Here is a 13,281-nt window from a genome sequence, read left to right as displayed (position 1 = left end):
CATTAAAATTGCATTTTGCTTACTAAACCCAGAACAGAGTATTTCATTTGACCCACTTCCAATCAACAATCTAATCAAGTCCAATAAATAGGTTTGTATGACTTTTTATTACTGCTCTCAATGAGATTAGTGCCTAAGTATTTCAGATTCATTGATACATCGTATAGCTATGTACTTCAACCTTGAAACTAAAGTCTAATTCTACAGTTGTGAAGGACATTCAGTACCATTTTTTCCAATTGCTTTAGAGGAGCAATTTGCAAATTATTTATAAATCATTCAGTGTTTGAAAAATGTATTGCCAATATTCAGACAGTAGTGTACAAAAGTATTTCTATTCACAAACAGAAAATAACAAGATCTAGGATGCCAGTACAGATAATATTTTGTCACTCAACAGAGGAGAGATGTCTTTAGTCTAGCATTATCCCTGTGTGAAAAATTCCTACGAAAGAATAATGGAACTGCTAGAACATAGGCTATGTACTCAGACTTACATATCAAAAAGATACAAATATGCACTGCCAGCATATTTTTTTTCTACCTCATTTCCATGACTTTACCTTTATCTCATCCACTCATCTATGAGACAGGCATAAATCATCATTAGCTACACAAGTATTATAATAGTATTTCCTCCTTTATTCTAATATTATTGAAGGGCAACCTTAAAATGTGTAAATCTATATTTGCTCAATAACTGGTATAATAGAGTGTAATGGGTATCATATTTCATTCTGATACAACATTCTGATTTAAACATATAAACAGTACTACAGCATGATTGTGGAAAGAACCCTTAGATCAAGGTTCCACAAAATGATCAATCTTGACCCCCAAGGTTGATGGGACTAACCAAAGGCCAGTATTGTTATTTGCACTACTAGTAGTAAAGTCAATTTTATTTAATTATTTTCCTACAATTTTCCTACAAAGTCAATGAACTGAAGAGTTTGGAGACGCCACCTTAGATCATTGAAATGTTTGAAATAGCATCTTTGTTAACTTGCAGATTTAGCTTTCTAGTAGCAAAGCCCTCCTTTTTGGCAATTTTCTTTATCCTGAGATGGTTTGGGTGGCCTTTTTCGGAAGCTTCTTATAAGCAAACTGCAATTATCCTCCAAAGGAAAAATGCTAAAGCCTCTGAGCATCAGGATTTCACAATATCCAGAAAGGTGAGAAGGATGATAGCAAAAGCATCCATTCTAGAGTCCAGCTCTTTCTCTAGTGTCCTCTCTGGAGGAAAAAAATGCTAGCGAACTGGCATTCTCAAAGGCTCTGCTCAGAAAGTTCTGTTCTTCCAGGGTGAGGAAGGATTTCCCCTCTTTGCATGGAGGTGAGGTAAAATCCCTCAGTGTGCTGGGGGTGGTATTGTGGATGGCAAACCCTTTTGGTCTCCGGATACGCTTCAAGGCACTAGTCGTCACTTATAAAGCCCTTCATGGTATTGGACCTGGGTACTTGAGAGACCGCCTGCTGCCAATTACCTCCACTAGACCGATTAGATCCCACAGATTAGACCTCCTCCGAATTCCATCTGCCGGCCAGTGTCGACTGGCGACTACCCGGAGGAGAGCCTTCTCTGTTGCTGCTCCGACCCTCTGGAACGAACTCCCCGTGGAGATTCGAACCCTCACCACCCTCCAGGCCTTCCGCAAAGCCCTTAAAACCTGGCTGTTCCGACAGGCCTGGGGCTAAAGAGCTGTTGCCCCCGTCTCGAATGGTATGACTGTTGTGTGTTTTAAATTATGCATTGTTATGTGTCGTTTTTAATTTTTTGTCTGTATCCCCCTTCCCTGGTTTGAGTTGTGAGCCGCCCTGAGTCCCCTTTGGGGGAAAAGGGCGGCATATAAATATAATAAACAAACAAACAAGATGAAAACAATTGTGCTGAATAAACATTCACACTGGGAAAGATTAAGTTTATCCTACATATTAATCAACTATTTGACAGAGGAATTCAATTGAGATGGAGACAAACTGCAATGAGTTAAAAGAGTTGTTATGGAGGTAGAACAAAAATGTGGATATATGTTCACTGTTCAGTGTTCACAGACAGCAGGTTTGGGTTGATTATTAGGAAATACTTCTACATAGTAAGAGTTGTTAAGAATGATGCTGAACGCTTTCTTTGGAAGTATTTAAACAGAGCCACATAATCATTTATCATTAATACTATAATAACTGACATCTGCATTGGACAAAGGATTAGACTATGACTACCCAACTCAATAAAATCACTCTCTGTTGAGTATACAAAAGTCAATTACAAACTGGAAAAAAAGAGAAACACAATATTTAAAAATGAACTAAAGCCATAAAATGGCGACTGGATTAAGGTGAATTGCAGTTAATAATTGTGACTACAGTATATTCATTGAGATCCCAAGACCTTAGAAAAGAGCCACATCTCAACTGCTTTTCTAAAGACTTGCTGGATCAGGGGGCAGATTATTCAAATTTGGGGATACATTATTAAAAAAATAATAAGGGATGTGGCTAAGACGCTGAGCTTGTCAATAGAAAGGTTGGCAGTTCGACAGGTTCGAATCCCTAGTGCCACGTAGCACGGTAAGCTCCTGTTACTTGTCCCAGCTTCTGCTAACCTAGCAGTTTGAAAGCACATAAAAATGCAAGTAGAAAAATAGGGACCACCTTTGGTAGGAAGGTAACAGCGTTCTGTGTGCCTTCGGTGTTTAGTCATGCTGGCCACATGACCACGGAGACATCTTCGGACAGCCCTGGCTCTTTGGCTTTGAAACGGAGATGAGCACCACCCCCTAGAGTCAGGAACGACTAGCACATATGTGCAAGGAAAACTTTACCTTTACTTATTAAAAAAAAGTAGAGGCTGCCACTCAGAAGACATGCCTTTGAGGTCCCAAAGGCGGCATTGTCCCAATAAGGCATCTGGAGAATGCTCTTCCAGTTGGAAGGTGTGAGGTAGGCAGATATCCTAACACTGTGATGGTGAACCTACGGCACGTGTGCCAGAGGTTGCACGCAGAGCCCTCTCTGCGGGCATGCATTGCCAGCTGTTCTTCGTGGGCACAAGTGCACCAGAAAACAGTCTGAAAATGGCCCCCAAATTGTCCCCAAACCAGGCTGGTTTTGTAGCCATTTTCTGGGCCATTTTCTGGTTATTTTTTTGGGCCAAAAATGGCCTGAAAACAGCAAAAAATGTCCCCCAAACAGGCATGCATGCGCTGGCCAGCTCGTCTTCAGGTTTCTGTCACCCCGGTGCGTGCATATTCACACATGTTCTGGTTTGGGCACTCGGTGCCGAAAAGGTTTGCCATCACTGTCCTAGCAGGGAGGCAGCTCCGCATGGTCCTATACCATTGGGTGTTTTGTAGGTAACAACGAAAACCTACAATTATACTCAGAAGCCTATCGGGAGCCAGTGTAGATTGTGGAGTCAAGATGTCAAGAGGTGATGAATCATTTGTTTTGCTGCATTATGTATCAATGAATTTTTGAATGATTTTAAAGGGCAGCCCCAAGTAAAGTGCATTGCAATAATCCATATTTGAGAAAGTCCTGGAGACCAGGTGAAGAAATGTTGCCTAGGGAATGGCCAAATGAGAGAGTGCATAGCTTGCAACAGCATAATGGGTAGAGAAAAAGGCTCAGAAGGGACCCTCCCTTAGCTTCTCAGGATGTAAAGGAGATGATGGGAGGTTTGTACTTTCAGACTTGTAAGATGATGTTCACATAGCCTTAACAATAAAGTAGAAAGAACTCATCTGCTTTTGTTTCCTATCTGGTCTGGTCCTACCTGGGAAGGGTGACAGGAGGTGACATGAGAGATTGAGAACAGGGCTCCCAGCTCTAGGAATAGACACAATTGGTGCACAAGACAAAGTTCTGTAAAAATGCTTTCAGCCACAGTTGCCACCTGTTCTTTCAATAGGAACTGTGAATTCAGAAGGATACCCATGTTGTCAAATACATTCAAATGGGGCAGGATTACCCCACTCAGAGACAAGGTTTAAAATTTTTCCAGTTCTTGTAGGAGCCAAAACTAACAGCTACTCAGTCCTGGAAGGATTGAACTGGAGTCTGGTTCACCATCCAGATCCCATAACCTCTAGACACTGACAGAAGTTTGCTAGCTTCACTTGGTAGCAACTATGGTGGAGATGTAAAATCGAATATCATCAGTGTAGTGGTAAAACAGCGCTCTAATGTTAAAAAGGAGAGAAAAACACCTGTGGTACCCCACAAAACAGGGGCCTAGGGGTAAAGCAACAACACTGGTCTGAAGGAAGGAGGAGACCATTGCAGGACAGTACTCAACCAGTTAAGCCAGACCAAAAGATTACTATGGCTAATCGAATTATTGGAGGCTACTGAGAGGTTAACAAAAAAGAATAGGATGAATGAATTACTGCCATCCTGACCCCAAAATTTATCAACAAGTGTGACCAAAGGTTTCTCAGGACTATCCTGGACTGTATTTGACTAGAAAAGATCCACATAATCCATTTCTTCCAGGACTTTTTAAAACTTGGGCCTTCCTAGCAAAACATGTTGCAGACTGGATGAAGATTGTCCAGATACGCAGGATTCAATGATGATTTCTTCTTGAAAAGGAGCATAGACTATAGCCTGATTCAAGCATCAGGACCATCCGTTCTCTTAGGGAAGAATTTGCCACTAGACAGACCCATCTACATGCCCCCTTCCTGGCCTTGACCAGCCAGGAAGGGATTGAATCAAAATTACAGGTACTGTATCCACAGTACCAAGGACCCTATTCACTTCCTCAAATCTACTGGGTAAAAATAATTATAGATAACATAGGATCAAGCTTCAGTCAAATCCATAGGACTTGCCCAACTGGAGACTAACTTGGAACAAATCCAAGCAATCTAATATACAAGGTACTGAGAATAGTTATTACAGCAGAACTGTAGTATTCTCATATCAGTGGTGCTGTGGGCATTTCTTTTGCTGCTTTACCAAGTTCCTCCTAAAACTAGGAAACATACCAGAGTCTGCACAAGAAGAGTGCAGTGGTGTAATCTATTTGAAAGCATCACCACTCCCTTATTCAAGCAGTGACCAGGGCCTCAACCTAACTTAAGAATCTTAAGCGCCCTCTGAAACCTGATTGTGTCTGCACTCAAAAACTATTTTTATTTATTGTTTCTAAACCAAACTGGGAATCTTCTGGTTTGATAAAATGCTTAAAATGAATATTAAAAATTTTTAAAACCATCATTTTATTGCTTGCATCAAATATAGGTTCACATGTTGCTCTACTATTAATAATCATTTGTTTTCTATTAGATGGCTAAATGTGAACCCTGCGAAAGAAGTTATGATAACATGGTAAAAATGCTTGAGGATTTGAACAGGGATTTGGAAAAGCTTCTGGAAGACATGGAAAAATTATCAGGTGTGATGTATTCCTGAAGTGTATCTATATATTGCTAACAAATTATCAATTCAGAGTAATAAGAATTTACTGCAGTTTTTGTATAGGTTCATTCGAATTACAATACTTATTAGTAACTGTTGGATGTGCGTTCCCATTAGGTAGCACTAGTCATATGTAGCATATAGTTAAGAACTATGGATTTCTATGCTAGAACTGTTTTATGTAACCTGATCTGTTTCTGCAGATTATTATTTTATGGAATTAAGCTTAATGTAGTTTGTTTTTATGAACTTTTTACTTTGCTTTTCCAGAAAAATTGCTCATTTAAGTACCATAATTTCTTTTCATTTTTCAGAAGAATGTTTTTTTAAAGTACTAAATGAAAATAATTTCTTATAGGAAATGTCATCATTTTGCAAATGTGCAGACTCAATTATAAACACACTAATAAAGAATGCTAGAAAGAAATTTTTGTTTAACTATCTTTAACTAAAAAATTTTCTGCCTTTTCATATTAAATGGTCCATATGTATTAAGGGCTTTTAAAAACATATGGAAAAATAGTTATCAAGGAAGCAGATCAGAGATGGGTTGCTTCCAGTTCGGCCCGGTTCGGCTGAACTGGTAGTGGCGGCAGCAGGAGGCTCTGCCCACCCACCTGAACACTTCTGCACATGTGCAGAAGCATCACGTGTGCACAAGCGAACCAGTAGTAAAACTGGTACAAACCCACCACTGAAGCAGATAATATGTTGTGGGAAAAGAGTAAATATTTTCAATTCATTATGTCTCTGTATTGAAATCCTTCTTTGCAGATTAGGTTTTCCAGTTCATGAAAGAATATTGTATTATTGGAAACGCATTAAAAAAACTCTGGAAGAAAAACTCAAATAATAAGGCTAAGTGATAGGGCTGCTAAGCAAAATATTACATGACCCTGATGGACATGATCTCACTTTCATGACAGTCATTAAGTGAATTACCCACAGTCGTTAAGCAAGACATCACATGACTGCAACTTTCAATTTTACTGCCAGCTTCTCCATTGACTCTGCTGGTCAGAAGCTGGTTATGAAGTGTGCAAATTGTGATCATGTGATTGCAGAATGCTGTGACAATGCCCACCGATTATAAAGCACCTAAAATCTCAATCATAGGGACACTGCGATGATTATAAGTATGAAGACTGTTCCTAAAGTTATTTTTTCAGTACTGTTGTAATTTCAAATGGTCGCTAAATAGGGTAGTCATTTGACTGATTGCTTTTGCTCTCATTAAAACATCATTTTACAAATAAAAATCTGGTCTCTCTAATTAGACATTCTAAACATATAGCAACTATGATAATGTAAATCAGATTATGCAAAAAACAAACAAACCTTGACATACTGTTTTCATCAGGAGTGCATTTCAGGGAAGAGATTTTAACTTCCTTTTAATGGATCAATTCCTGATTCATTCATTCACACTACTGTTTTTAATGGACTAATTTAACATTGTGAGATTAATTACTTAACAATTTTGTTTATTGCATATCTGTACATTACAGTATAGTGTCCATGTTAAAAGTAATCAGGAATACGTACATAGTCAAAACAAGAACTTTTGTAATTAAAAATTGTGACACAGAACTACCCTGATGATTAGTGAAATGGAAAACAGTAGATGAATAAACTATTTTCTGTAGCATAATACAAACATTTGCAAGCATTGGCTTGAATCCTTAAATACCATATTTGAAAAAATATTTAGAATTAGAATTGGCAGTTCTGCTACTGTTTATTTTTTATTACTTTCTCATTCATCCCATTCAAATTCACCCATTGAATCACTGAATTTATCTGTTGGGTTGTCCCAGTGCAGGCTACTTGGATGGCTTATGATATGGTGGTAATGCGCGCTAATCCAGACTTGGCCAATTCAATGAGACGTCTGGAAGATGCCTTTCTCACTTGTAAGGAAGAAATGGAGAAAAACTGGCAAGAAATGTTGAAGGAGACTAAAAGTGCTGAACCAAAACAATAACTGTTTTTGAAATCAGTGGTGGAAGAGTTAGTCTTGAGTAGTGTGCTCAGTGTTTATTTACAAAATACATTTTAAAAATATGTTCCTGAGCTGTGTCTCTTTCCATTTTTATTCTTGAATGAAAATGCTTTCAAACATTTAACCGGTATGCACAACTACAGTATGATTTTATTTTATTTTCATCATTGATGATGTCAGTCGCAGAACATATTCTTATCAAATTCATTTCCCATATTAACCTATAAAATTAATAACTTAAGAATAGGAGTTACTGAAACTAAAGTTACTGAAGTCTTGATCTTGCTATATATATTTACATGAAAGAAAAATTTATAAATTCAATCCAGTTTATTTCCATCAGCATTTGTAGGAGTGCAGCCCTAAATGACAAATAAGATGAGAATAATTTGACCACAAGATGGCACTCACACACAAGGATCAATTTTAGAAAAACAAATCTTAGCATGCCAACAACACAGGTTGTATCCATATATACAGTAATAGACAATTCAGGGAAGAGATAGGATAGCTGAATGTATGTTAAAGCCAAAGATGGAAATAGAATAATATAATTCATGAGAGGTGAAGGGGTAGAAGATGAAATAAAGAGAATTACTCTTTTTCTGATTTGTGGCAAGTCAAGAGGAGCTGGAGCGGGGAAAGTACCTTCTGATATGAGATAAAGAACATACCCATCCTAGTGAAGTTAGCAGAGTGGAAGAAGATATGTTTGAAAATTTTGGCATTAATTGACAAGGAGAGAAGTCAGCTTTGGAAAGTGACGAGGTTAGAAGCATGGATGCACCAAGAAGATGCAAAGAACCTGCTTAGCTGTCTTCTTGCCTTTTCTATGTTCAAGAAGGTAGAGTGGGATGGGAAAGTGACAGGCAAAGGAGGAGCAGAAAGCATTCAAGATTGAGGAGTGAACCCTCATGTGATTGAAAAGTTTCCCTTGTAAGGTAGTACAGTACATCTGTACATCTACAGTATGGAAGATGCAAAAAGCATGTATACCAAGATACAGAGGGAGTATTTGGATCAAAGTCTTTTTCTCTTTGTGTTCAAAAGATGGGAGTACATATCTATTATGAGAGTAAGTGAGGGTTTTGTATGTTTTGGTGGTAGTGACTGCACTAGTGCTGCTGTGACTCTCCAGACACAGGTGTGCCATGCAATGCATGCAGAGGAGTTGAAGCTCCACCCATTTGAAATCTCCAGTGAAGCTGATTGAGAAGTGACCACTGTCATAATTGCTCTGCAAACAACAGATACTATACAGAATCTGGAGACAAAGTTTTTATTGGAATTTTATTTGGTATATGCAAAGACTGCTGAAAAGAGGTTTCTCTTATATTTTGCTATAATATGCATTGGCTACCATTTATTATTGCAGTTTTATTGTGTACATAAGTCCCACTCAGATGATACATTTTCATGAACATGTACTCCCCAAACATAGCTGACACCTATCCCCATGAGTATAAGACAAGGAAGCTTTATAGAGCACATAGTTGCACTGTATTCATGAACTATTGATAGTTCTGATAACACAGTATATCTTTATTAAGTGTCCCTTTACATGGGAGTTGGAATTCAACTACAGTATGGGGCAAGTATACCACACAGTATATTTCCAGAATAGAGTTACAGTTAATTACTTTTTAGTAATTAGTAATCGCTCTTTAATTACCTTTTCTTAATTACTATGTCACCCAGTCGGAAAAAAATTGTGTATTCAGGATGCATTTCTGCACTGATACAAATGTTGAGTGTTAAAGACTCATAGTTGTTTCTTAAAGCAGGAGATACAGCAGTACACATTGCTTCTATGTTTGCTTTCATTAGTCCTGTGACCTGTGAATGCACCCGCACCTGAAAAAAAGAAAGATCAGAATTCTAAGATTTTCAGAATTATTTGCCATTTGTGGCTTATGTTATATGAAAACATACATGTTTTTGAGTATTATGGACATAGGAAGCTATAAGAATTCTGACCAAGCCCCTTGCTTAACAGTAAGCATAATCCCAAGCATAACAATAACAGCAAAGATAAGGTGATAGGCCACCTCACTGCTCCAAACCTGATTGTAGAAAAACTAGCTACATATTATTCTTAAAACATTTTTGCAACAGCCTATTTTATAAATTTTATGGAAACAAGTGATAGCTATTCTTCCTTTGCCCTTAAATATGAAACATTCATTTTGTCTCTCATTCCCCCTCACTCCCCTTGTTTGGAACAGCTCCCAATCTCCCACATTCCTTTCAGTAACTTATAGGGCAGGCTAATTACTTTTGGTCAGCCAACTGGTATAACCAAGATTTCTTCAGAAATATTTAAAATCACTCTAAGTTGTCTAAATTTCTGTCAGCAATTTAGAACTTTGCAGTTCAGTTTCCAAAACTATGTTGTTTGGGGTAATTTGTCACTAATTAACTCTGGGAAACAACAAAACAAAAGATTCTGTTTTAGCTTTGTGGAATGAGAACATTAAAGATACTTAAACCAGCTATTTAAAATGTTTTTTTGCAACAAACATAATGCAAAATTTGGACTGTAGTGGCAGAACATAGGAGCATGAGATGACATGCGTACATTAAACAAATCCACAGATGAACCAGAATGAAATATGTCTATGGAAATTATCAGTCAGGACATGGTTGTCCCAAAGGTGCTTTTTCAAGAAGCGACTGGACGTTCTGGCTTTTCTTTGGAGATATTTCATTTCTCATCCAAGAAGCTATGACCCATAATGGCATTGTTGAATCATTGATACAACAGGTCAGACAACCATTGCCTTTGAGACCATATATGTATAATGTGCTTTGATGAATCAATGACTGAGTCTCAGCATTTTGTGAATAGCTACTTACTCCACTTTAGACATTTCATGATTTTGTTTTAACATCCCAGTATCCCAAGAATGAAATGAAATGTGAGAAAAATGCCCCTGGGTTTCTGAATTTCAAAGATTATTGTCAAGACTGGTTCAAAGGTTTGTTTTTCTTCAAAAGCCAGGACACTATTCTATGAACTAGACAAGTGACTATTTAAGAGTAAGATGCCTAAGTGTGAATCGGAGGTGATTTTATCCGGTAGTATCTGACCAACTTTGGCTGAAGAAAAGTCAAGACAGGCCAGATCAGATTAATAATTGGGTGGGAGACCACCAGGAAAATTTGGGCAGTAAATTGGCCTGGAAAAGTCTCAGAAAAACACAAAAGCTTTTCTGTATTACTCCTGGGACAATCACAGATGTTTTAAAGTTAACAGGAATTGAGCTTGATTTGAACAATTCAATTTGTTTTTGCTTTTAAACAGATAAATAAGAGCACTTCAAAAACAAGTGAAAGTGCTTTGTGTTGGCCTTAACTTTAGTCATTGTATCTAATAGGGAACTGTATTTATTTCCAAGGTAACTATTATCTATGACTGACACCTTCCTTTCCTTTTGCCAAATCATTTTTCACCCAGGAAACAACTTTAAATGAAACTTCATTCCTTTCTTCTCCAGAGCCTTCACAGTTAAAAAGCTGGAATCTGTTCCTGTCTCTAAAGTCCTGAATCCCACAGCCTCCACTCCCTGTCATCAATTGCACACTTATGTTTAGAAGATTTCAAGAGATCATGTGAGGAAAAAGGGCAGGCCACTATGTCTCTTGGAGTTGCTTGGCCGCATGGCCAAGGTGTTGGTTATTACCTTTAAAGCCCTATATGACTTAGGGCCAGCGTACCTTCGAGACCGCCTTCTGCCACATACCTCCCAGCGGCCAGTAAGATCCCACAGATTGGGCCTCCTTCAGATGCCGTCAGCCAGACAGTGTCGGCTGGTGGGCCCCCGGAGGAGAGCCTTCTCTGTGGCTGCTTCGACTCTTTGGAATCAGCTACCCCCAGAGATCCAGACCATACCCACTCTCATGGCCTTCAGGAAAGCTGTAAAAACTTGGCTGTTCCGGCAGGCCTGGGGCTGTTGACCTCACTGTTGAGGTCCAGCCCCGATTAGAATGAATGTATGAGGTGTTGCTATTTTAAACCATTTTTTTTCGTTATGTGTCTTTTCCCCCCCCCCTCTTTTTTGTAAGCCGCCCGGAGTCCTTCGGGATTGGGCAGCATATAAATTTTATAAATAATAATAATGGCTCCATCTTGGAGACAGCTGCCATTTTCGGAGGGGACACAATACATTACAGGCACCCTGAAAATGGCCCCTTCTTCTGCAAGAGCCATGTGGCTTAGGGACAGAGTAGCCTGCTCTGCTTAACTAATGCAATTTCTGGAGAAGAACAACCGTAGAACAGGCTACTTCATCCCTAGGTTGTATGGGTCTCTTCCAGAAGCAGGCACCATTTTTGGAGTGATTGAAATGAATTGTGGCTGCTCCGAAAATGGTGCCCATTTCTGGGATGGAGCCCTGCAGCTGAGGGATGCAGAAGAATGTAGCAGCCTTCCCACTTTCTCTCCTGTGCATTTCAGACTCTTCTAAATATAAGTGTGCAATTAGTGACAGGTAGAGAGGAGGCTGTGTGGCTCAGTGGGGTGGAAAGCAAGCCTAAGGCCTTTAGGGATCCAATGGAGTTAGATGAGAAGGAGAAACAGGCAATAGAGACAGGCATCAACAGTGAAGAGAGCAGTTTTCATGCAGTAGAGCTGTTGTTGGCTCAAAGAGGGTCAGAGGGTATGAGGTCAACATTAGGAATGGGCTACAACCTGCAAAAAATGAAACAAAACAGACCTAATTCAAATATGCTTTTCTCTAAAGGGTTCCTTTTACACTATTTGTATCTTGGTTCAGTTTCTTTCTTCCTTCCTCTTGTTATTCTTTTTCATATTTCTCCCTTTCCTTCTATGTCATCTCCTATGGTTTATCTATGATACAGAGAAGTTCTAAGCTCTGATGTCTCAATTCCTTTATGTTTTAAAGTTGTTCTTTTGTTTGAACTTTGTTTCTGGTCTTCCATGATCTGAAAATGGAGTAGGTCAGAAATGCATGCCCATTGGTCCTGGAAAGCCATGTGTAGATTCATAAGGTTTCCAAATGATGACTTCAAATGAGAATTGGTTAATAATTACTTAATAATTGGTTAATAAATAACTCATGTTTTGTGGTAAATAATTTAAAATATATCTAAACCTAAGCTCACCTTAATAAGTGAGTTTCAGATGGAGTTGCAGTGGGTTGTAAGCCGAGTAAAAATTGTTTGCATCATTTCTGGGATCTGCATAGAATCATTCAATATACACTGTTTTTCTCCCAAGTCAAACAACTTTTAGAAACTGAAACCTGGCAAATCTGTTTACTGGTCAAAGCTGAGACAATTGTTATAAAGCAAGCCAGGAGGTCATCTGCCAGTTGCCTGAAAAAGACTGGTTCTCATTCTTCAGCATAAATAAATACATAAATTATACAAAATTTTATAATTATGCAAATCAAACAAGAAAATCTTTTCTGCTATTATTTCTAAGGAACTTTTGATCCTAGCTTCTTTTGTATATTTATTTATGGTAATGGCTTTATAGACTTGGCAATAAATCTTCTCAGGTAATTTCAGATTTTACCATTCACAATTTTATAAAGATTAGGAAATTATGGGACTTTCTGCAAATTATGTGTTTTTAATGCTTACAAAGTATTTGTAGTATAAATAAAATGTATTTATTGATATGGTTTATAATTCACATTAGTTTAAACAGCATTTATAGTTTTCAGAGATGAGCTCTTATAGGCTGATTTGTTTTGGATAGTAACATAACTAAAAATATTGATAGACTCTTACACAGAGTAGATTGTTGACAGTTTGTAATAAAATTTTGTGCAATGGCCTGATATTTAAGATGCAGCTGCCAATGTTAATTATGAAGGCAGTCCATG

At 38.2% G+C, this 13,281-nt stretch overlaps 1 protein-coding gene across 6 annotated transcripts in view; it reads left to right on the top strand.

Annotated features, from left to right (window-relative positions):
• SYCE3 (synaptonemal complex central element protein 3) overlaps nt 1-7,500 on the top strand; it is a 46,266-nt gene extending 38,766 nt beyond the window's left edge. For 5 of the 6 annotated variants that reach the window (XM_087716501.1, XM_087716506.1, XM_087716504.1 and 2 more), the window contains 2 exons: nt 5,296-5,404; nt 7,245-7,500. In XM_087716501.1, coding sequence (XP_087572627.1) covers nt 5,296-5,404; nt 7,245-7,411 — 276 coding nt within the window. In that variant the 3' untranslated portion in view covers nt 7,412-7,500. Of the gene's footprint in view, nt 1-32; nt 92-5,295; nt 5,405-7,244 lie in introns of all 6 variants that reach the window. The other variant, XM_087716502.1, reaches the window with a different exon arrangement.
• Nucleotides 7,501-13,281: the final 5,781 nt, after the last annotated feature.

The sequence above is a fragment of the Thamnophis sirtalis genome, unplaced genomic scaffold, assembly GCF_051295495.1.
Source record: "Thamnophis sirtalis isolate CommonGarterSnake01/CBP01778 unplaced genomic scaffold, rThaSir2_p1.2 scaffold_5, whole genome shotgun sequence".
In the NCBI taxonomy this organism is placed as follows: Eukaryota; Metazoa; Chordata; class Lepidosauria; order Squamata; family Natricidae; genus Thamnophis; species Thamnophis sirtalis.
The sequence above is the reverse complement of the archived record's forward strand: the minus strand, read 5'-3'. Positions and strand labels throughout refer to the sequence as shown.